Genomic DNA, 25,328 nt, shown 5'->3' on the forward strand with positions numbered 1-25,328 from the left:
TCCTGCTAAGAGCGAGCCTGTATTTCCCATTGCATGACCTCTCCACAAGCTTTCTTTGTTACTACTGTAGATTTTAGTGTCCTTGCTTTACCTTGCTTAAGGAAGGCTTCTTTTAAATACACACTTTGCTTCTGTCATCTTTTTCTTCCAGGCTTCTTAGAGAAACACAGATTGGTGATTTGCTTTCTTCCACCCTCTGATTCTGTTCTTCTCTTAACCTTTTGCATTTCCCTGCCATCATCACCCAAATTCCCATTCCCTACTCTGAAGGCACAGCAAAATTTCATTTTTGTGATAAATAAAGGAAATTTAAAGAAATGTAACACAGGTTACTCGTCTTAACAGGAAGGAATTGTATGAATGCAGATGAATAGCATCAGCAGTACATAAGATTTGGTTGCTCCTCTATACAAGCAAATAAAACCTTTTGTTCAGCTTAAACAGAGAACAGAAATAATAAGGTCTGCAAAGAAATGTTAACAATAGTCTTGAGCTCACTTCTTTCAACTGTGTTTTACTTGGGGCAATTTCTACCTGCTATGCTAAATTAGTCAAGTAATGCACTCGCTAACAAAAAGCAGGTAGAGTTTCTTCTAATGAATTCTGAGACTCTTTTTAATCAAGTTGTTAGTTCATCTGTTGTCTCTTCAAAGAACCCAGTTCACAAGTTAAGAGCATTCCTTGATTCCATCAGACACTCTGTAGAGAATTAGGTTTCCATTTTTTTACAGCTACACTCAAGAAACATGTGAAATTAGCGCTGTTTGCTGTCAGTGACCTTCTGGGTCCATCTATGTACAGGGGGTGAATCACTTGTTTCAGGGGGAAAAGCAGAATCTGGAATGGCAGGTAAGGAATGTATTAGTAGAGCTTAAGGACAGGGAGAGCGATAAGGATCTGGAAATCTGAAAAACTGGATCAGACAATGGAAGAGTGGTGAGAAAGTTTACTGACCCTGTCTGACCTCCAGAATTGCCTCTCCTATAAAAATTGCACAATGAAAAAATAGTTGCTGCTGAAAGCTGGTGTTTTGGCTATTTTTGATCTCCACACTCAGTAATGGCAGACACCATCCTGGGGGTCCTACATTAGGTTCCCAGGACAGCAGAGCTCAGCATTAGACTCAAGTTTAAAGCAACATGGATGCAAGGCACAGTTGAGGATCAGGGACAGATGAGGATCTGCCACAAGGTTAAGATGCTCTCAAATCACAATTAACAGCCCAATGGCTCTGGCAGCTGAGACTATGGAATCACTGCAGGGATACAAAGAAATGCAACTACCAAAGAAGGAAGCTCAAGAGGACTTTATTAGAATGTACAGGGACATCAGTGCACTGGTTCTTATTTCATTTCTCAGATCCAACACAGGAGCAGTCAGACACCAAAGTGCTTGTACCAGCTCTTTACTTTGTGCACATTTAGAATGTGTAATGTGGGACATCTTTAAATTTTCTGAAAGATTCTTGAAGAATAATGTAGTCAAAACCAGGCTAAGTGATTTCTTCATAGATTGTTTGGTATCTCAAGGAAATGCTATTGATACCAAAAAGACTTAATATAAAAAGTGACTAAGAAGTGCTAACAGGGTGGGGTCGAATACAGGTAGCCGAATTTATCTACAGTCTTTAAAGTCCACTCCATTCCATTAACTGGAAACAGTCCTTGAAAACTTCATTATAACACTATTTCTTTATTACAAATATTTACATACTGTATATTAATACAACTTTTATTTCCACACTTTGACAATTCCATCCCTCGACGCAGTTACTATAAACCCTTGCGTGGTCTGGAAAGTTGCAATATCTGTGATAATGTCATGATGTCCGACTGGGAGAGACTCTGGACCCTTCCGAGGGGTCTCATCAGTGGGCCCCAGCTTTTGCTTGTTCTGAATTTCCTGTATAAAAACAAAGCAAGTGACACTATTATACAAAGGCGAGGTTTGCAAAGAGAAATTGTAACATGTTAGGTTGTCAGTGTAAGAAGACCAAAAAACCTCTTCCAACAAACATTCAAACAATGGCCAAACATAAAAACTCACACCCTCTGACAGTTTTATCAAGATTACTCCTTGGTTCACCTCTTTTCATCACACACAACATAATTGTACTTGATTACTTGATTGTAATTGAAATTGATTAGGGAAATAATGTTTCTTTCTTAGATTCATTTCAATTTTGCTAAGATCTGATATTCCAATAGGGGAATAAAGGCTACAGCAACACACACATCTTGGCTCCCCAGGGTTTTTATAAAAACTACTCCAATAGCATGCATGGAATTGTTTAAGAACTTCATATGAAACACTAAAATACCATAGTGCAGGGGGTAGACCCTCACTAACTTTTAGTCACCTTTGAGCTTGCATTCATTCCATTGAACTGAACCAAAGCATTGTGCTATTCAACAACTAGCAACACTGCCAGTTCCAAAAGTCACTTTGAAGGATGTAATAAAAACCTCAGCATTCACCTCCTGTATTATTTTGGCAGTTCATCTCATATTGACTTGCTAAGATGCTACACAAAAAACATTCCAAACAATGATCAAAGCCAAAAGTGTTGAAACTCCAGATTTCAATATCCCAAAAGAAACACCCAGTTCTGGCTTCTGCATGTAAGCAGTATTTGGGGAATCTAATTCTGTCAAAAGCAAATGATGTTTTGCTTTTAAAACAAGTTCTTCCCAACTGCCTGAAAATGCAATGCTGACACCACCCACAAAAGCCAGGAGAGTTATAATTAAAGCCATCCTGTAGTTAATATAATCCTTGGGGCCATCCAAAAGGCAAACAGAATAGGTTTGTATTGAATACCTGAACCACTTCCGTGCCCTCAATTATCTTCCTGTAGTAGGAAACAGATGGGCAACCAGAACTTCCAGCAACAACATATGATCTCTCAGGGTAGGCTAGATCCCAAAACCTAAATAAAAAACCAAAATTCAATTCTGTCAGTTTAAAACAGCTGTTTACAAGCAGCCTTGCTCTTACAATGAAAATGAGAGGGCACAAATGCCATATGCTTTCTACACTTAGTGAAAGACAGTGATGAAGACAAATCTACACTCATATCAAGCTCACACGAGTTACTGTTTTGTTTCTTGTCATGCAGCCTCCCAAGAACTTTACACAAGGATACACACTGTGGTGTTTCAGAGAAGCACCATTTTTGCAGTACTTTTGCAGAAAACAATTCCCTCAGGTCACTGATGCTTACTAAGAAACACACCTTCAGCATTATCGCTTTGACTTCTGGGAGATACTCAGGCAATGCTTGGCAAGACTTAGTACACCAGCAGGGGCAGAGGGGAGGGTGACAAACAAGGAAGTTGATAGTTTCCTCACCTTATTTTCATGTCTGAGCCTGCTGTCAGTAATATGGGATTACCAGATGCTGGACTACAGTATATTCCGTGGATGCTGTGAGGAGAAGGCTGTGAGGGAAAAAAGGATATATAATTCATCACCAATAGTTGTTGCCATGCTTCAGAAAGGAAATGCATTCTTTGCTACATTCATCCACCCACCCAATTTGCAAATCTTTCTGGCAAATACCAAGTCACTTTAACAAGCCACATCTTAATATTATTAGTAATGTAAATTGCTCCTTTACATTTTACAGAGCAATGCAACAGATTTAACTCTCCCTAATGGTTTTTATTGAATCTTGGAAATTACATTCTCAATGATGGCAAGTGAGAGAGATTCTTGCAGGCAAATAATACTGAAAAGCAAATGGATGCTTAAATTTTCAGGGTATGAAGGCATTAAGTGATCGATATATGACAGAAAACTAGCTTAGATCACAGAGCTCTCTGTGTGAAAAGCACATGACCAAAATGAACTCAATCTGCAATCTTTGTAGCATGTACAACTTTAAGTTTAGGCAGATTCCAGATATGCATTTACAACATTTACAGAGGCAGCTGTGATTATTTTTGTGTATGTATTTGTGATTTAAGAATGATACTCCAGATTGCTCCCTCCCCAGTTAACTCGTTGAAGAAGAGCCACTCCTTAACCAGCAGTTAAGTGTAGTAGTGGCATTTTATTACAGAAAAAACGTGCAAAAGAGCTGATGATTACAGAAGTACATGCAATCCCAGAAAAAGCAAGTAAAAGTAAGAACACCAAGAATTTTGGCATCGCCATAACATTGACAGGCTCGACTGGCTCACTGGTTTTCTAAGGACATGACTGGGTAGAGCAGGTGAGTGTTACAAATACATTCCACAGAGAGTGGAGATATCAACTAAGGTTCAGATAACACTGCTGTTTTACAAAGGGGGGTTAATTCTGACAACTAAAACAATTCTGGTGCCAAAATAAATCCCAGGGCAAGTTCCTTGTGCCGAAGTGGCACAGCCACAGGGGCAGGTACCCGTACTGATGCACAGCATGGAGTCTTAAGATTGTTATAGCTCCAGCTACAAAAGACAAACTGGACAAGAAAGAGACCAGACCTGCAGTTCTGAAAGAGGTGGTGCACTGCTGGCCCACAAAGTGAAGCGTCGATCACCAGTTTCCATATCCCACATGGAGACTTCATTGTTGCCTTGAACAGCTTCAGGAAAGATATTGCCAATGCAATAAATAGAAAACAGGTTGGTTGGCTCTTGCTGCTTGTTCTACTGACATCACACAGAGGTATGGCACAGAGACTCTCTCCACTTGCTCCCTGCAGCATTTGTATTAGTCTTGCTTTAGCAGTTTGGTTTACTGCTTGGAAGCAACTTCACTATAATTAGTAACAGTGCCTAACTTAACCAAGTTTAAATGAAAGCTGCTTTAATCCCCACCCTTATAAAAAGTGTATAAACCCCTCACTTTCCTTCCTAGATGACTTCTCATTCTTCTTTGAGAAGAACAGATGGTTTGCTCAGCAAGGTCATCAGGTATTTCCGGGAATACTCCTGTGCAGGTAAGACAGCTATCCAAAGGTATAGACTTCCCTAGCTACAGTATGGCATTCCAATACTGTGTGAGTTCCACACTCACGCTTGGTGTGGACATGTAAAGAATTCTGTTCAAGGGATTGTTTATAAGCCTGACAGCAACCTAACAGGCAACTGCTTTTTAATAATGTTCCAAAATGATGAACTTTGTCACTCTTTCAGTCTTTAACAGCGGGAAAATAAACTAAAAAGCACAAAGAAGCTTGCTTTATTTGTATGTATTTTCATGAAACTTGTTCTGTCTCCCAGGATGGTTAATAACTAAGTGAAGCTTAAGAAGCAAATAGAAGATGAAACTCAAATTACTTTGATCTTACATAAGTTAATCAATGTTGTTATTGTAGGATTAGTTTAACCTACATGTCCGTTTCAGAATGTGTTCCTGACACAAACACCTACAAGTACATAACAGTGCTACATGCAGTGAGGGTGAAGCAGCTGTGAGCATACCAGATGTGGAATCTTGGGATACATTTGAAACCTCTAACCCGTGACAGAGCTGGATTAGATTAAAGTTGGAATTGGAATGGGACAACCTTCAGTCTCTGCTCCACAGAGAACAGTGGAAGAATTCCCATCAACTTCAATGTTTGACATGAGTTTGAGTTTTATCTAAGATTTTGCCCGTAAAAAGTGATGTGGCAGACAGCACACAGGGCTGGCCCCTCAAGGGAGCTGCAATGCTCAGAAGATGAGAACTGTAAAGGCTGTCTGTCAATTTCAGAATAGCTTCATGCTGCTTTTTTTTCTTTTTAACTCCCCGCCCCAGGGCTTGAAGCAGAAGCTGAAACAAAAGCTGCTTCAACCACAACCTCTGACAATTGTGAGGTAAATTTAAGACATTATTTACCTGCAATTACCCAGGACTGATAGACAGGATGCATGAGCAGGCGTCTGATTCGGGCCTTGGAAGGATGCGAGTGGCTGGAGATGGGTAACTGAAACCTCATGTCCCAGCATGCCATGGTACCATTGCTTGTTCCTGGTGGGAAAAAGCTCCCCATAGTCAGAGGGATAAATACATGAGTTTCTGCTCATATTCTTGTGCTCTGTTCCTAGGGAGACAGACTTCAGCCTCAAGCACTTCGCAGGAAGACTACTTCCCAAAAATAGATGAGAAGGCATTTCTTTCCTCTTGTTTGAGAAAAGCATATACCAGTAAAATCATATCAAGCAAAAACTTGAGCTATAGTTACTGTAAAGGAAAACCAGAAGGAAGGGAGGGAGGGCATGGAAGAGAGAGAAACTAACAATAAATGCAGACTTACCAATACACAGCCAGCACTGGTGTATGTCTACAGCAAAGGAAGTTATGAGGCCTAACTTCAGATCATGTTTCAGCGTCCAAGCGTTGCTGCTGGATCGCAAATCCCATCCAACCAGAGACCCATTGACTGTACCATAAGCCAGTACTGACTGGGCTCCTGAATTGAAGTGATGCATATCTACCACACAGCCATCATCCTTCAGATCTAGGGACCTGGGTGAGAAGAATGAACTAATTTGGAAACAGGTATGACTCCCTCCAAGTTTAAGACTCCTTCCAATAGCTTATACTGAGCAGATTTTTCCTCTCTGTATTACTTTTTAAGGCATCTGCCAGAAACAACTTTCTGATTTTAGTACAATGGATGCTTATGCTCTCCCAAACCATTCTATCACTCGTTGATTCATGCTCCAAGTTTTGGATATTCATCCACCCAGAGTTTACAGGCAGGAACACCCCTCAGCATGTTACACAGCCAGGACTGTCCTCAGTCACTTACTCTGTGTGTAAAACTGACACCTTCTGCAGGCACAAATGCAGAGTGTATATCAAAAGGGAAAATCTGGTTTGTAGTTCCCATCTCCATTGGATTTAGCTTCTTTTATTTCTGAACATAATCTCAAATAAGAGAAGACATTTGAGACAGATACCTTACTTTTATTTAGAACAGGAAAGAGATCTTTGAGACGGTTGCTAGATTTGCTGAGGCCTGGACATGTCCCTCACCCAAACTGCAAGATTAAGTTGTTGAATCCATGCCAAATATTCAAAACCTGCTCATGTGGAGGTAAGAAAGAGCTAAACTATCCATAAAGACTCCCAAAAATAGTATCTCCCATTACCATATCTCTGCCACCCTCTCACATTAAAAGCCTGGAAGAAAAAATTGCAAGTTTGAGGCCAAATCACATGTTGTTCATCTGTAAACGTTTATCTAATGTCCTGTAAAAGACGCTTTAAAATTACTTTGTATTAAGATTGTAACAAAGGAGGTAAGAAACTACCAAATCCCAGCCTTGAGAACTATTCAGACTGAATGTTTCAAGCCCATAATGAGTTCAGTGGCACAGGAAGTACCAATAAGCTAGAGCTAAGAATGCTCAGCTCTGCAGTTACCTTTGAACCCTTCTTTATAAAGCAGGATAAGATCATGGATTACAGCCTCCTAGTACAGCCTGGGCTCAGCCAGCAGCAAGCCCAGAGCAAATTAAAGGATCTGACTGAGGAATATACTAACAGCTTGAGCTCTGTGTGTGGTGAGATTTGACTGCTCTAAGTACAGACCTGCTTTGTATTGGATGAATTTTAGGAGATTTAGGGAGCTTTGAAGCTTCAATACCAAGAAGCTGGATGGCACCATTATCCGAAGCTATAGCCAAATAATGTGAGCCTTGGCAGAACGTGAGTGTCTTTACATGCCCTCCAATCCGAGAGTATGTCAGAATTGATCTAAACAATACAGAGAGAGGGGGAGAGAAAAAATAAGTTATTTTTGCTGGCACTTAAAAAAATATAATTACTTTTCTAAAACACCTACTTAAAACCAATGGCTCTTGAGAGCTCTGAAAATAACATTTTCTAAGTGTTCCAGAATCAGAAAGCAACAAAACCAATGTTGCCTTTAAACAGCAACAGAAGAATGTATTTCTATATGTATAGAAATTAAATCAAAAGCCTGTAATTACCAACTGCAAAGCAGTCCCTTCAGATTTGCTAGGTATTTTTTTCTTTTAGTAACTTATTGAAACAGCAATCTAATATTTTATAGCTGCAAGCCTAGTGGAATACCAGGATGTCTTCCTGTTGATATTTTCAGCACACCCACAAAGGATTCATATTTTCCTCCCTGCTCTATTTTATTTTTCCCTCTAAAACAGCAGGCCCCAAATCCCATGGGTTTTAAAGCTACCTGGTTGTAGTGGTTTTTCCTTCCATTTTTTGGCTGTTCCAGACTTTCACTGTGCCATCATTTGAGCAAGTGGCAAAAATGGAGTGTTCATCAGAGACCCGAATGCGGTTCACGGCAGACTTGTGCTCATGAAGGTGAGCTACCAGCAGTCCTTTGGGACGCCATCCTGCAGGAAACACAAAACCATGAACTCTGCTGCTGGTTTCACAACCTCATTAGGTCATGCATGTTATGCCAAACAGGTGTTCTGCATAGTAGGTACATTTCCTTGAGATGATGATCTTTTGAATCTAATTAGATAGACAGATAGATAGACATATATAATATGCATATCTATATATAGATATATAATTTTTTATCTAATAACCTCAGTGGGCTGTGCTGTACCTGGGGGTGGGGGCTTGCTCTCCCACTCAGCATTCTCCATCATCTGTTTGGCAAGTCTCTCAGCATTGCACTGCTCTCGCTTCTGCTGGATCAGCTGCTGCAGTTCGGTTTTGCACGTGGTGATGCGCAGCTGGTGAGCGGACGGGGACGCTGTGCTGCTCAGCACCTGCAGGGGCGCTTTCCTGGGCTGAACAACTGTGCCATCAGATGCCTGTAAGAGAGCAGCACTTACAAATACATGCCTTACATTCTACACACAGACAAATCCCTCTCTGAAGATTTCTGGGTCACACACACAGAATAAAAAATGAAAAATCTCTTTTATTGAATCAATTAGCAACGACTTAGCATAAAAAAATCATACTTGCATGAAAAAAAATTAAAATAATGAAATCTATAGAAAAGATTAACCATTCACTTATTCTACTACTTGCCTTATCTGTTCGGTATTCTGTTTGAAGAAACTCTAATCTGCTGTGCACACCTCTTAATGTGACTGTTACAGAAACAGTTATTACTATCAAGACTGACAGAATTACAGGTTAGCTCTTGAATGATTATTCCTTTATATAGGGCTTTAAAAACAAAAGTGTAAAGTGTTTCCCTCTTAGTTCAGAATGGACACTCATTTAAAACCAGCAGAAGTTAATCTCCAACTAGAACATGAATAGCATACAGTGTTCAGTGTCAAGAGATGCCTCCCTGGGCTGCAGGACTCCCAGCCCATCCTCTGTAGCCAGTACAAAGTATTACAAGATGTCTAAATGCAGCTGTGATGCCATACACCAGTTCCAAGTTAAATTCATGACATCCCTGCTCTTCCTCACAACACATATCAGCACATGCAATCTGAGGAAAAGTCTTCCCTGCCAGAAAAGCTGCCTAATGACTGTCTAATCCACAAAACCCCCTTTCTTTTTGCAAAGTATCTATTTGTTAGTGAAGCTCTTCTGTTCAAGGGCCTAAACTTACTTCAATCCTCTCTCAGTTCCTGTCTTAAAAATAAGAACTTGGAAGTCAGCGACTCTGCTGGAGAAGGTACCAGGCCATGACCAATGTCAAATAACCTCCAAACAAAACAAGAACACCACATCTCAGTGTTCCCACCTGACTCTAAACCAATTGAGTCATTTCAGTTTAGCATGAGACAGTCATTTTGAGGTATACCTGTGGAGAGGATGACAAAGTGGCACAAATGCCAGCTGAGGACTCTGAACGAAGTGGTTTCCCAGCCTGGATGGCTTCAGGATCAGTAGTTTGTCCATGTCCTTTGGATATTGGCTGGGAGATGTTCGGTGGTTCCAGGGACCCAAACATGCTCTTCCATTCTTCATTTACATTTGAATCTTGCTTTACGTGTTTTCTAGCTGTAAGCAGTTTGGAAGGAGGGAGGAGATGGAAGGAGAAGGAAGGAGAAGGAAAAAAAAACACCCAACATTATTGTGTCAACATTCCCTCAGGCTGATCCTTACTCTGAGACTCCACAGAAGTTCAAGGTTTACATGCCAGATTGTTATTTATATACAGAGAAAACCTTGCTGGTAGGTTGTTGAGGTCAGCTGAGAGAGATTTATGGGGAAAACAAAACAAAGCACTTGCTACCTGTGTTCACACCTCAATCCTACAGTTGACTCCTGCAATAAATCATTTCACTATAGGGAAAGTCTGCATGTAGAAGGCAGCAGGGTTAGACTCCAACACAGGATAAATTTTTCTTATAGAATAATAGAAGGGTTTGGGCAGGAAGAGACCTTCAAAAGTCATCTAATCCAATCAGCCTGCACTGAGCAGGGACATCAGGGATAAATTTTTAACAGCACAGTATGCAAATCATTGCTAGTGCCAAATACAATCAGTTTTTCATCACAACTGCAACATCACCTGCGGATTCAAGAATGTTATCTCTGTAAACAGGAAATTTATTTCTTTTCAGCATTCCTTTAAAGTCACTTAGAACTGTAAAATATAGAAAGAAAAATAAAAACATGGGACAAATTAAATTTGGACAAAGTCAGTGAAGAAAAGTTAAAGGTGTGAAGAAAAGTTAAAGGCAAGAAGACTTTGAAGGTGACAGTTTTGGGTTAAACAAATCAGTTCAAACACAGAACATCTGCAGACAAGCATCCTAATTTTGGAAATAAGATGGCAAGAGCTATATCATTTGCAGGTATTTCTGTATTTTTTAATTGAAAAACACAGAATCTATCAGTGATGTAACACAGGAGGGATTTACAAGCTTCAGAGAGCAAGGAGGAAACCCAAACTGTCTGGAAGAGAAGAATTTTGAGGATACAGAGAAATGCAATAGCTGGCAGCAAAGCTGAACCAGGAAACGTAAGAGGGTTCTTGAGTAGGCAAAAAAAGTAAAATGGGAGTGGATAAGCTTAAGACTCTAAGGCCAAAAAGCAGGTACTTGAAGGGTGAGCAAAGGTTGGCAACTCCTCATGGCAGCCTGAGGAGTTTCTAGTTTTCTCCAGGCTACCCCAAGAAAACATCCAGAATTTTCACAGTTAAAGAGCTCAGCATTTCTTGAGAGAAAACAGAGAGCAGAAATGTAGCCTTCAACATTTACACTGTTGCCATGAGTCACAGGAGTCCTGTTTGTCACAACCAGCTGAACAACCAACGCATATTACTATTGCAAATGCAGCCAAAATAACTTGAAATATTCTCAGGGGAAAAAAAAATCTCCATCTTTCAGTGATTCAGAGAACACTCCATGACCTCACATTTCAAACAGCAGCAATAGTTTTCTTACTGCAAAGCCAGTGGGGAGGGTGATAGCCATGTATGCTGAATTACTGAGAACACCCTGAAAGAAAGGCAAACTTCTACAGGGACCGTGAAATATACTAACCACGTTTGTCATCAGGCTCCTGCTTTGTTTTAACAAGATCCACTTGTCTCCCAGTTATTCCCAGAGCTGACAAGTCAATCACCCCTTTCTGACTGCTGTCATGCAGGTGGCTCTGATCCACTATATTGGCTTTAGCTTTATTTGACTTTAACATGAAGTCTTTCAGTGCTAACAGTTTGTCTTCTTCCTCTTCAGTCATCCCCTACAGAATAAAAGAAAAGGTAATATTATTAACTTTTGAGCAATAACATGCATCAAGGCATGAAGATTTACAAAGCAGTAAAATTAATGACTGGTTTAGAAGTGCTAGGAGAGAGAGAACATCTCCAGAATACAAAGCATCAGTCCATTGCTCATACAAGACATAAGGCAAGTGCTTTAGTGTAAGAATATCTTTTGTCCTAAGAGGCAGTGCTGGGAATAGAGAAAAGGCAGAATAGCATTTAATGTTGGATCACTGTCTGCTTAACTGCCACCTAAACCACGCTTACAGCCCCACAAGCCAGAGAAAAAACTCACACTTAGCTACAGTCCTTTCTCTACCCAGTTCTCACCACTCAGTGTGCGTGATTCTTTATGTTCCCCTCTTCACCCATAAGCCTCAAGACTTTCCAAGCTCCATTTGCTTTTGCCACTGCATGCCTAGCTCTTAGACATATGCATACTCCTCTATCCAGCACAATGTACAGCACATTTTCTGTAATGCTGTCACATCACAGATGTGGCAGAAATTTGAGACACAACACCATTTTTTAAGACTTCAGTTGTATTTGCTCTGTATCTGGCAGATTGTTTAAAAATCCTTAACTTCCGAACTCCTTGTTCCCCAAATCAATGCAGTTAATGTCTTGCAGGATCAGAACCTCAGACTGGGAGTCCCTCACAGCAGCAACTGCAAGGTCAGGGTTTGTACAGAGCCCACAAGTCTCAAGCCTGGCTTTCAAAGGACAAATGAAACCCAATTACCTGTGAAAGAAGCTTCTTCAGCAGCTGTGCAATGGCAGGGTCCTCTGGGGACGGGCATTCACGAAGAGCTCCAGTCCTCTTCTTCTGGCGCATGTGGAGGTGTCGGAAGAGGCTTGTGATATCCTTTGATCTTAAGACATAATCAAATATGGAACGGCTGACAGGCTCTTTAAGTACACTTAGCAGCACTATTTCTTTATCTACCTGCAATTCAAACAGACAGATCGCTCAACATGGTGATACTCACACAAACATGAGGAAATCTAGTGGCAAACACTCTCATGTCTACAGTGTTTGCCATTTCTTTTCTCCTATATTGAAAGTCAGTAACTGGACAACTGCAAATGTTACTGTATAAAACAATCTTTTCCTCTGAATGCATGTTCTAAAACCCAGTTTCCAGTTCAGACCTGGAGAGATGCTTTCAAGTTTACAGTAAGAAAAAAATCACATAGGACTTCAAAATTATTGCACATCATTATAGCAATAATCAGATTCTACTCGTCTCCTGCCTTGAAAATTAGATGTGTGTCGGTAGTATCAGATTTTCTCCACTCTATTTCCCTCCCTCCTATAACAGGCTTCTCATACCTTACTGTCTACATGAAGAACAACTTCAGAATTAGTCCAGAGTGAGGACTTTATCACAATCCAACATGTTACCCCCTGCTTGCTTACTATATTGTGTGATGCACAGCAAGGAAAAGATTTATATACTAAAAGGAAACAGGAAGTGAAGACAAATTTATCAATCCATGTCTAAAACTCAGCACAAGGTGACTAAGGACACGTAAACAAGAAAAAAGGTTATTTTAGTGAAGTTACCACCTGCAAGGTTTACAAGAAAATGTTAAACACAGGATATATTTCTCAGTGTAAGTAATGCAACTATTTCTTACCTATTTAAACACCTGAAAAATGCAGTCTAGAGGTCCTAAAGTTATATGCAAAGATATGATCACGTCACCAGCATCATGCAGGTCATTCCTAGGCATGTGCAGTTATGAAATTACTTAATTCAAGCTGAATACCCTGCCCTTACCCTTGGCAAAGCACTGAAGCACAGGAGTGGTGCTGCTGAAATCACAGGCACAGTAACTGCTCCCTAAGAGACTGTTCATGTTTTCAGAGGGCCAGGCCCAGTCAAATGAGTTAGTGGGGCAGGGCTGGAATACTCAGCCTGGTAGATGAAAGCACAGAATATAAATCCACTTGTTTCACAGCCAGCTTTTCACACCTCTCAGACTCTACAAACCAGCATAGTATTACAAGTTTGCTTGTAAACAGGCAGAAAAGGCTTGAATCAAAGATGTATTTCTTGATTTTAGGCTTAGTAAAATGTTCTGCATTTTGCTACAAATTTGAGACAACAGTTCCTCAAACATGGAAAGCAATGGCCATTCTGTAATCTGCCAGCAGAGATCAAAAATCTCTATCACCTCTAACCTTAAATGAAAAAAAGTTACCTAATATTCCTATAGCCAGGACAGACTGAAGAATCGTGACTAGTCAAGATTTTTATTCACATGAGTATTATTTGAAGTATTACCTGTATTATTGGTTGTGTGATAAAAGGATGGAGGTATGGCATTAGCTTGCAGTAGACATCAGCAATATTCAAATACTGTGCTACCACAGTGATAAATCCCACTGCACCATAGCATATCCAAAGATTAGGATGACACAGGAATGGTGCTGAAAGAAAAACAGGCTGTTAAAATATATCATTCATAGAGGAGACAGATCATCCTGCATATGGCAGCCTGCAATGTTGTTTCCTTCCACTGGAATTACTCCCAAACTGAGCCTTCTCTCCTGCAGAGTATCAAGGTTAAACCACTCATACTGAGGAAATTATTTCATGGATTTGATGGTGCTCAGCTTTCTTGCTGTTGCCAAAATGCATATTTTCCCTATTTGTTCATTTCAATCCCTAATTGTCAACGACAGATTTGTAATGGAGACTAATCCAAAAATAAATCTCAACCATATTCTAAACAATTACAAACAATCCTAATACCAGTGATTTAGTTTTTTATTTTTAAATGAATTCTTTATTCCTTCCTCCTTCTCTTATCTTCCTTGAAGAGTCACTACTTATATTCTAAGATTATCAGACTCAGAAGTCCTTCTCAGTTATGTGGGTTTTAAGAAGTTGTAATCAATGGACTGCATCTAGTCATGAAATATAATCACAGATCATCTGCCTCAAATTCTGAGTGCATTTGAAAAGCCATAACATTAAGAGGCAGACTACATCTCAAAAGATCAGTTGGTATTTTCTTTTCCATAAATAGCTGGTACATCTTGGGCACATTAAACTGGTAAGCCTGATGAGGAAGGAGACACCAACTCTGTGTTAGAAATAGGACAAGAAAGAATCATGGCCGTCTGAATTTCCTCATCCTCAAAGGCTGATGGGTAAGGGTTTGCAAGTTATGTGCCTGATGGACTACCAGAAGTAACCAGATTTTTTTCTTTATAGCAGGCATGTAGAACAAAGATCTTAAAGCAGAAAATTTTTGGCCTAAGCATTGTTTGCTGCTGTCCTATTATAAAATCAGGGAAGATGCTTCCAATTTGTTTGATCAAAGTTATTATTTTAGAGGTCTGAGCACTAACATGGTCTAACTAGCAGTAGTTCCTTAACACAATTTTGTGTAGAATCTAAAACAGTACTGTAGGTTTGCATTCTGGACAGCTAATAAGCTGATAGTGAAGCTCTATGTAGTACTAAGATTTTTTCTTAACCAGCAAAACAAGGTATTCACCAGTATTCCAACTTACCAATATCACAGGCAAACTCATAAATATGAGGCTTTTGCAAGAGCCCCAGCTGGCACATACAAGTAAGAGCATTGAGGGCTTTATAAATGACAAATTCTTCAGCATCACTGAGACCTTGCTGAAGCAGAGGTTTGAGTATTGATGAGCTTTGCCAGCCAACATAAGCAGCAACACCTGAAACACAAAGAGAACACATGACAATCCAAAGTAGATTGATAAACACCAGAAAATTGAATGTCTTCCCATCAGAATTGAGATTAAACATAAAATAACTTTATCACTTCTAATTTAATAAGGAAATAATCAACATGTTCACGTATTAACGGTGGACTTTGCAATTGGTTGCTAAAAGGAAGAGAGGAAGAAGGGAGAAACAGCACAGGCAAGAGAAATCCCCTCAGTGCCACCATTACAGAAGGGCATCTGTCCACAGCCAGAGGCAGCAGCACCTGCACATACTTAAATATGAGTCAGAGAGCTCAGTTTTAAAGATGTGCAAGAGTTTTAAGTAAAACAAAATATAAATTCAGAACTTCATCTGAATTCTTCTGTGGAGTTTTTGAACCAATACTGGGAGGGGAATTAAAAATATAGGTTGTCTTGACTTTTACACTTAATTGCCTCTCATCTCTCTCTATGTCTTTTGCAAAAATCCAGGACATTCTGACCTGTGCTTTGGCTACTCCACTGCTCCTTCTAAACAGTTTCTGACAAGTTATCAGCATCACCTCTTGGAAGGGTTTGCCAGCACTGCATTTTGTGGCTTCCAGCCATTCTGGAATGTGCATGTACCACAATGACCCTGCTGGAAGTTTGATCATGACTGTTTTTCCTGCCATGCCCCTGAAGCACCATTTCTGTCCCCAGGTACTGCAATGGCAAAGTTGCCTTGACTTACAGTTCCTGAGCACTGACTCTCAGCAACAGGCATGTGGAGTAATTTCCAACAGACATGATGCATTTGATATACTTCACAGCTGATGTCATCACTGGTAAGACTTTTTAAATTGCTATTAAGGTTTCTGAAGTGACAGGAATCTTTAAGCAAGGTCTTAAGGCAGTAAAAAAAAGTTTTCCAGTTATTAACTTTAGCCTATACCAAAGCATAGTTTTCATCATATGAACAGGAAGTTAATGGGAACATGCACACATATGAAGTGATGTATCTCCTAGAAAGCTTGCAGAAAGCTTAGTATTTGCTTGCCATAACTCATGGCAAGTTTTTTTTTAAGTTAGTGGTTTCAGCAAAGACTAACAAAAAAAGAACATTTAAAGTTTATTTTTATGTTAATCTACCCTAGGCTTAAATGCACCAGTCTCATTTGCATTTTTTGAACTAAAAGAAATATACATTTGTATCTACATTGTTTCATCTTCACTGCCTAAAAAAATTTACAGCTAATAATTCAGCTTCGTCTTTTCCCATAAATTCTAGGAATATATATAAGAAAGGATTTTTATATGACTTATTTTTGCATATCCTGGAAACTGTTAATTTATTTCTCTCTACTCTGGCTGAAATCAAACACTTACCAACTATGCTGTCAAAAAAAGCTCCTCGAAGATGCCAGTCATTCTTATCATTTAAGAAAGTGATCATATGAGACAGAAGAACATCATTAGCTTTCTGACGTCCAAAAAAGACACACAGACGTGTTATTCCATTTTCCATCAATGTTTGTTTCACAATATTCTCCGGGTCACTTAGCAGTGTCACAACTTTCTGCTGGACCATTTCATGCAAGGCTTGCAGCTCTGCAAGGGACAACAGGATGAGCTTTGGGGCTGGGGAGAAGCAGTGGGTGCACATGTGCTCCCTGCAGCCGAAGGAGGCAGTGCCGGGCGTCCCGAGGAACACCCGACTCAGTCAGATGGGCAGCACAACAGAACCTCAGCAATTCCAACAAGGCCTTACTGAAGATTCGGGCTAAGCATGACGTGGTGACAAGGCCAAAGAGCAGAGAAATGTGAGACATTCTTACCCAGATCAATTTGTTCGAAACTTGTAACTTCAACTAAAATGATCCAGCTCGTTTTACATACATATAGTTGACATGCAGATGTGAAGAAGCATCAGAATGAGTCAGAACAAATGTTACAACAATAAACAAAATGCTTCAAGCCAATTCTGGTTTGATGTTTGTTTGACTCTCAGTTTCAGAATTTGTGAACTGACAACAAATCAAAAGATGCTGATGAAAAATTTGAGAATGCCCTTGCCTATGGCTTCTACTCCTTGAAGCAACTAAAGAAACACTTCTATTAAATGGAAATAACAGAACTGTTAATGCACTGGCTATTACTGAAAGCTGTACAAGACACGTTCTCGAACAACCAACACAGAAATTTCAGCTACTGCTGGCCCAGCTTTGCAGGGGTGATTACCATTTGCCTGCAGTCAGAAGACCAGCTAATTTGCTTTTTATCATGACTCTGTCAGTCACATGGAAGTTGCCTTCTGGGTTCAAATTTCTCATGCTTGGTTTCTAACAGCGTAAAAAGAATAGAACTACTCAAACTTCTTTCTTTCTTGTGTTACTTCTTTCATCTCCAAGCTATTTCAAGGAACAGAGGACAGTATTTCTTAGAAACACAGCCCACATGCCTACAGTCCTCTCTCACTCATCAGCAATTCTGAGCACCCCATGCCTTATGTGAAGGAACTTAAAGAGGATTTATGTTTGGGTTTAGTACATTTGCTGTTGTTTTATCTTCAAGTATCATCCTGCAACTAGTTAGAGATAATTGCCTTCTTCCAAATGGAGTATATGCAGGATGTTTACCAGCTATGATTAGTCACAGACTGACCTACTCAGCCCAGAACAGAAATGACAGCTTTTAACCACAAACTCTCCCCAGCTTAGAAAACTTGCCCAGCATTCTTCTGGGAATCTATGCATCACTAAAAGGCATTGGAGATAACACACAGGTCACTTATTACCATCTGTCTTTCCAAAAGGAAAGAAAAAGAAAATCCATCCTTAGGATTTTAACTTATTCTTTGTGTTAGTTGTAATACAAAGTTTTGTTACTGCCAAATGGCATCCGCACATTCGGATTTTTCATGCAAAAAGACAGACAAGAATTGCCAGGCATAGGAACAGAAAAGGAAGAACAACTGTAAAATGCAGTACTGTGACTATGCCATAATTTGACATGTTTTCCAAAGCCAACGCTGCCTGCCACTTCAACGGAAGCAGCATTTGGAACACAGCTGTGTTTTTGCAGCTGACTTGTTTATGAGACCATGAGTGAAGATGGGTATGCAACCAGGCAGCCAGCATCACAGTCAAACACCTTAAGGACTTCGGGAGAAGAAAGATATGCTCATTTATATACTTCTTTGTTTTTCACAGCAATCAGAACAGAGGTGTCTGTCTCTGCATGAAGCTGTAACACATGCTCTGATACTGGTTGAGGCAAAGCATTCTTCCCATTTAACAGGAAGGCCAAGCTTTGAGAGATGAGATGGATCAGTGCTAAGAGTTTTGGCCCATGATGTGCTATCATACGCAGGGAAGGTAAGTAGAAGTGACATTACCTGTGTCATAGTTATCACTAGGGTGAGATGTTTCATCTGTTTCTTCACCATTTGGTTCATTTTCCATATTCAGATTTTTCAGCTGGACTAACTCCAGAAATCTCAGAGCTGTTTCTGCCAACAATGCTATGTTTTCTGTAAAGGAAAACATTTTGGTTCAGAGTTGTTCTACTTTATCAGTCTGTGTCAGTCTGATGATCCCCCTGATGGGAGGTTATAGCCACTGACAGTAGCAGTCATGATGAGTAAATGAGACTGAAATTAAGACAACATGCTCTCATCAACACACTTCTGCTGACCCCCAGCAAAGCTACCAAGTACATCAATCACACAGTACTTTTATCATGTAAACACGTGGAAAAATTCTAAGATATTAAGTGTAATAAACACTGATTTAATTGTTCTAGAACCAGCTCACAGTCTGAGCCCAGTGACTAAGTAACTTGACAGAACTTAAAGGCCAAATACCCTGAATTAACTAACACTACCAGGCCATAGACTGAAACAAAACACTGATAAACCACCACACCAGCCTATGTATCTGAGAGAATAACAACGTTACCCCAGAATCCACTTTCAGAATACCTGTCACCGTATCCATTCAAACCATTTGCACTGTTCTGCACTGTTTGGAAGTTGCTGAAGCAACTCATCCTGTATTATCTGGGCCAGGGCACTGCTGGCACAGGAACGATAATGCTGAGGCAGAAGTCCCACCTAAGCAGCCATTCTGAGTGTCATCCAAGACAACAGCAGCGTGCCATTGGAGCCTGTCCACAGCCCAGATCAAATCCTCCAAGTCACCAGTCTGACAACCTCCAAAACGAGCACTACAGCAGCAGAAGTTAACTCAACTAGACTACCTTTAAATATATCAACGTATTTTCTCCACTTCAAATTTAAACTCATCAAGGTGACCAAAAGCAATTGGTTCTATTCATTAAAAATACTGTCCAGTATTAATAAGTTTACTAAGTAAGTGGAAGACATTTTCAACAGAAATCTACATTTCTAACTAAAAAAAAACCAACACCAAAATAACACACCTGAAAATATGGTGGCCATAGCAAACAAGGGTGTATAGCAAACAGGAGATACTGGCATGACTACAAAGCTTCTTCTTGAGCCATACAGAACTCATATCTGAATAACATATGAAGAAAACAGCTGGTATGGTATAATCAAGTCTATTACACAGCAAATAATGTAATTTCATCCCCTGAATATCAAATTTCATTTTGTGGGAAAACAACTCTGAAGCACAGCATCACACTGTGCTTTCAGATAGTTTCATATTTATTCAGTTCAACCAGGCCACTTAAGGGAAACAATCTGGGCTAAAGAAATGTCAATTCAGAAAAATGAATGGAAGCAGCAAAGGGTGGGCACTCTCAGAAACCCTGTTTACATAATTAGCTACTTAAAGACCACTTGTACAAGCACTTTTCTTCATTACACTCTTGCCTGTCCAGAGAATTAATCAAAGACTGCTTCCCTGAGCACGAGGCTTTAAACTCTGACCTCTCAGCTTAGCTGTGGTAAGGGCTGTGTGCTACATCCAGTCCCCAGCCCAAAGCATGTGCCACATTCTGCAAGTTGGTTTTACATGCAAAACTACAGAAAAAATGGGATATTAATTTTCTTAAAAGTTAATTCATCTATCAGAGAGTAAACTTAAAAAGTAATAGTTTACTTTGGGTACAGAACTGGAAACCTACCTGTTCATGTAAGTCAACTAATTATTAAGCTGCCACCACTGGTGCCAGTTACCTTAAGTCAATACAGTTATCTTTACCTGCAGTCATTTCTGAGACTTCTGGGGAGATTTACTGGCATAGAAACAGCAAGCTAGATGATGGTTTTGAACAAAGGAGAAAACAGTTAAGACAATGTAGAAAAGGCCAAGATGTGGAGTTTTGACTGGATGTCCTCTTACCGGCATATGCAAGTCTGACAATGGTGGCTTCATCCTGGGCCAGGTGTGCAATTCCTGGGAGAATGTACTCTGGGTAAATGTTAATATCATTGCGTGGCACCTCTTTGACGAGAGCAAGAACTTTAGTTAATGTCCTCACAGATTCTGCCCTCACCCTGGGCACAGAGTCATTGCTGAAATGTAACAGATAAGGAGTAATACGATCCAGAAGAATCTCTACACTTAATCTTGGTGCTAAATGAAGGATCAGTTCCAAAGCAGCCAGTTTTGAATCACAGTATTTGAGAGTCTGTAAACAGGAAGTTATCACAGACACCAGAATAACCAGTCCATTCTCTTTTGTCTCTCCCTCAGCTTTTTCTGTGCGATCGTGCCCACACAGATTGTGGATGATGTTGTCCAGATCTTTTCGTATGACCAATATACGCTCATCTGCCGACACAAACGTTTCCTTGGCAAACTGGGCCATGTAAGGCTGAAGGAAAGTGTAAAATATTTCAGGAAATGCATTGTTACGTTGCTGTTTCAAATAATCTTCAGCTGCTAAACGTTTATCTGGCTCACGATGGATCATCTGAGTGACCTTGAGAAAAGCAGAAGTGGGAGGGAGCAGGAGAGAAAGATTAAAGGTTTAGACATTTGTAGTAGAAAACAACCCCAAAGCCCAAACCCAACAATAAGCAATCTGCCACCAAAGTAGGTGAAATAAGCTGCAAACAGACCACACAGATGGTTCAAGTTGTGCAGCCCACACTTACCAGTTCTCTGATACTGCGGTCTTCAATTTTGTTCAGGACTTGATCAGGGGAAAAGAGGCCATTTCTGTAAGCCAAAAGCTGAGATAAATCAAACAAAGGCACACCTTCTGTGAAGAGCTCTGCTATTACACAGCCTGGGGAACAAAAGAAAAAAAAAGTCAAAGATGTCAGAAGATTATAAACAGACACTTTAACTTTGCTTTCTACATGTGGACTAAATGACTGTCTGCTCAAATGAAAATAAGGCAAATGAGTTGCCAAAGTAATTTGCAGAAAAGAGGTAACACCTCAAGTTCCAAAACGTGGCTTTTACACTTGATCCCTGAAATACGTCCCAAGTAATTTATTACAAATATGACAACAGCACAGCAGTTTGCAATTAGGAAACATGAGGCAGTAACTTCAGCCACCTGCCAGCTGGAAAATACATCACCAGAAAAGGAACTCACATCATTGTCATGTGGAAAAAGAGTGCTGGTAAGTCAGCATGGATTAGACAGTAGGTCAAAACTAAGCAGCCCTTTTACAGAAGGTAAAGCAAGAACCTCTGCTTCCACAGCTGATGCTGGGAGACAGCATGTATTCACTCACACGTGACTGCCAGACACAGACCCTCCATGCTGTGTCCATGACACAAGTACTCATCAAAGAACCAAGTCCTGCAGTTTGCCCCCAATGGTCTGCTTTATCACTGGAGTGTCCTGGAAGTTTGGTCATAACAGCAGCTCGTAAAATGAAGTAACTACGTCCTTTAAATTAATATTTTCAGTCACTTTAAGGGAAGAAAAACAAAGGCCAAACTTTCAGCTTTCAAACTGCTCAAGACAAGCCCAAGCCTCAAGGCAGACTCCCCTAGACAAACCCTAACAAGTATTTGCAACTGGGACTTTGACAGGAGCTTGTTCCAACTTCCTGCCTGTGAAGAAAATGAAATGAGATGAGGCTTCTAAAACCAATACTGCCCCAAAAGCAGTCCCCAGGCAACTGGACCACTGACTGATTCCTCCTCTTAGGTCCCATAAGGCACAGGCTTCTCAGCCATGAGAAGATGATGGTCTGAGCCTTGCAGAACCATCCCTTTTCCAGAGCAGAGACGAGCCATAATAGAATAGTTTGTGATTTCCCTCCTCAGATAATGGTGATGCATTTAAATTATGTGGCTTACTGTATGGTGTCTGTACTTTTTCTGTGAATAAACAAGGCTTGGGGTTTGGTCTTATGCTTAAAATAGACAAGTTTTTTGACATGCTGTTCTCTAAGCCCACTGTAAACCAAACCAAACCAAAAAAACATACAAAAAAATCAACTTCTCTGCACTGCATTACACAGTCAAAAACAACACACTGGTTTCTCCTGGTAGGTCCAAGTACCTGCAGAAAATATATCCATTGCACGTTTTAACTCCCCTCTTGTTCGCTGATTGCTGTTTGCCAAGTCCACCAAAGGAGTCGAAGGGTCCCGCATGTTTTCCAGCTCCGTTGCAAACATACTGCCATCGACAAAGCGCTCGGGAGCGATGTAACACGTCCTCCGCCGCGATGTGTCAAAGAAATAATTGAAGTCCGCGGGATTGTCTTCCGGGAGATAAGTTGGTTTGAAACTGGCAAAGTCAGTCAGAAGGACCCAGTTCCAGCTGGTGACCATGATGTTCTCTGTTTTGATGTCCCCGTGGCGGACTCCGGATTTGTGCGCCTGGTCCACCGCAGTGAGGATCTGGAAGGCGATCCACCTTTTCTCGATGTTGTTCAGAAATGGCCTCGTACTAATTCGGTCATAAAGGTTGTCCCGTACATACTGTCTGAAGAGCATGGCAGCCTTCTCGGACAGGGTGGCCTTCTGGAAGGGGAGGCAGTTCTGCGCCGAGTGTAACCTTATCTTCAGCTCCTCCAGCTCCTGCTTGTAACTCGTCAGCGGCAAAGTGGGATCCTGGATGGCGAACACCTTCACGACCACCAGCCCCTCCCGGTGCTTGGCTCGGGCCACCTTGAAGAAGCGGGTGCTACCCAGGCTCTTGTCATACTCGAAGTCGTGGATGTCCGAGAAGTAGCTGTCCACAGAGAGGATCTGCGAGGGGGCGATGCCAGCCAGCTGGTTCCCCATGGCGGCACCTGGGGGCAAACACAGCGCGGGTGTCTGTCCTCTGTCCGCCGCAGCCCCGGGCCCGCTCCCCCGCCCGGCCGGCCGGGCCCCGCAGCACTCCCGGCCCGCAGCCCCAGGCCCCCGCAGCGCCGGACCCGCGGCCCGCAGGCGGCGGATGGAGCGGGGCGGGCTGGGGCGGCGGAACCGGCACGGCGGCCGGGGGCGGTGCCCTGAGCTCACATCCTGCCGCGCCCGGCGCTATCGCCCCGCCCGCCCGGCTCAGGCTCCGCCCTGAGCTGCTTTCCTGCTCTAGGAGGGTTCTTCGGCGTGTGCTTGCACTGCGCCCAGCAGGGATGTGTTCGGCCGTTCTGAAGCTGCTTTGCGCAGTTTGTCTCGCCGTGCCGAGGCAGAGCCGTGCGCCCAGTACAGCACCTGCCTCAGCACCGACCCTGCTGCTCCCGTGCCTGGCGCTGGGGCCGGGGGCAGAAGGCTCTTCGGGGTGAACTCACTACTAGGTCTGTCTTGAAAGGGTTTGGTATTTCTGAGATAGGAGAAAAGGACTTTTAGTTGCAAAGTGAGAATGAAATAAACCCCTTATCCATATTGTGTGGTCTGCAACCACTTGAGAGCAAGGAGGAGTCTAGGGCAGAGTTTGCTCATCCTTCCCTTTGCCTTTTCCCTTTGCCATGCTCTGTTTTTGCTACCTATATAACATACAGCTAAAAATGTGGTGTTTGTGTCCTCTATATCAGTGCCTGTACTCTCAAAACTTGCCCTAACACGATTTCCACCAGCCACGTGTATGTGTACGGCCAGACTTCTTGAACGCAGATTTGGGCAGGGCTCTCCCCACGTGGGTGTGCCCTTCCAGCCTGTGCAGTGGATTGTTTAGGTGAGGCACAGCGTGCACAGAACTGGCCCCACCGTTTAAGTCCCAAGGTCCATCTGCCACGGCCGAGCGAGCTTGGACAGTGGCAGTGAAGTCCTCGGGACTGTCACAACCCCCGGTACTAACCGGGGCTGACCCTGCTGAGCATCCGAGATCTGACGGGATCGGATGGCAGGGAGGCATTGAACTGCCAGGGGACGGTCCCACTGAGACTCGAACTCACGACCTTGGGATTCAGAGTCTGGAGTGCGCTCCTTTACGCCATGGGACTGCCCCACCAGCCATGTATGAGGTCCCTTATTTGCAGTCTCCGAAGAGGTTTGTGTTTTGCTGCTAAGGGATTTTTGCCAGCAGGAATCTCCCACAAACAATGGACACCTGGAGAGCCAGCCTGTCCCAGGACAGAAATCTTAGCCGGGACCTAAGGCTATGGGGGGGACTAGGGCCAGGGTGAGGAGAGTGGGAAGCAAGGAACCTACAGGCATTAGATTGATGCTTAGGCACAGTTCCTTCTAGAGTCTTAACCATTGCGTCATGTTTTTCCCTTTGGAATCCCATGATCTGGACATAACTGTTCCACTCACAGGACCTTTACCTGGATGACAGGTGGGATATGCACCACATACTGCCCAGGGAGATGTGGAAGAGAAGGAAAACAGAATCTGTTTTCAGCTCTGCTGAAGGCTTGACAGTTCGGCTTCATGCTGTAACAGTGTAAACAGCACTGTTTAGCTGCTGTCACAGTGGGTGCAGAAGGGAGTGTGGAGTTGTGACTCTTGTGCCCCCTTTTTGATTTTGAAACAGACTGTAAGCTAATAGTACTCTGTTTTGATCAGTCCCAGTCACCTAAAATGTCATTCCCTCCTTTTAGGATGTAACATGGATGGAAAAGCTGTGTGGGGAGAAAACTGAGTGGATGCTGAAAGTCTTTGTCTAAGTTGGACGTTAATTGTCTTGTAAGTTACCGAGAGGGTAATGAGAAAATCTCCAT

General features: G+C 41.7%; 1 protein-coding gene across 1 annotated transcript; it reads right to left on the reverse strand.

Moving 5' to 3' along the window:
- Window positions 1–1,291: 1,291 nt before the first annotated feature.
- Window positions 1,292–23,664, reverse strand: PIK3R4 (phosphoinositide-3-kinase regulatory subunit 4). Its single transcript, XM_071561202.1, has 19 exons — window positions 22,740–23,664; window positions 21,370–21,503; window positions 20,612–21,194; window positions 18,676–18,810; window positions 16,668–16,889; window positions 15,135–15,308; window positions 13,897–14,042; window positions 12,348–12,551; window positions 11,382–11,583; window positions 9,692–9,891; window positions 8,525–8,735; window positions 8,138–8,303; window positions 7,513–7,677; window positions 6,230–6,441; window positions 5,812–5,943; window positions 4,470–4,570; window positions 3,352–3,440; window positions 2,821–2,929; window positions 1,292–1,902 (listed from the first exon to the last, which is right to left on the reverse strand). The coding sequence occupies exons 1-19, from the start codon at window positions 23,467–23,469 to the stop codon at window positions 1,732–1,734; spliced, it is 4,086 nt and encodes a 1,361-aa protein (XP_071417303.1). The 5' UTR covers window positions 23,470–23,664; the 3' UTR covers window positions 1,292–1,731.
- Between the last annotated feature and the right edge of the window lie 1,664 nt (window positions 23,665–25,328).

This window comes from Pithys albifrons, chromosome 7 (genome assembly GCF_047495875.1).
Source record: "Pithys albifrons albifrons isolate INPA30051 chromosome 7, PitAlb_v1, whole genome shotgun sequence".
In the NCBI taxonomy this organism is placed as follows: Eukaryota; Metazoa; Chordata; class Aves; order Passeriformes; family Thamnophilidae; genus Pithys; species Pithys albifrons.

What these genes read in the sequence shown, in the direction of transcription:
- PIK3R4 (XM_071561202.1), bottom strand. Translation starts at nt 23,469, where the DNA reads ATGGGGAACCAGCTGGCTGGCATCGCCCCCTCGCAGATCCTCTCTGTG. An exon ending in TGAGTTTGCCTGTGATATTG is followed by an intron (nt 14,043 to 15,134) that starts GTAAGTTGGAAT and finishes TTTTTCTTTCAG; the next exon opens with CACCATTCCTGTGTCATCCT. An exon ending in AGGGCACGGAAGTGGTTCAG is followed by an intron (nt 1,903 to 2,820) that starts GTATTCAATACA and finishes GTTTTTATACAG; the next exon opens with GAAATTCAGAACAAGCAAAA.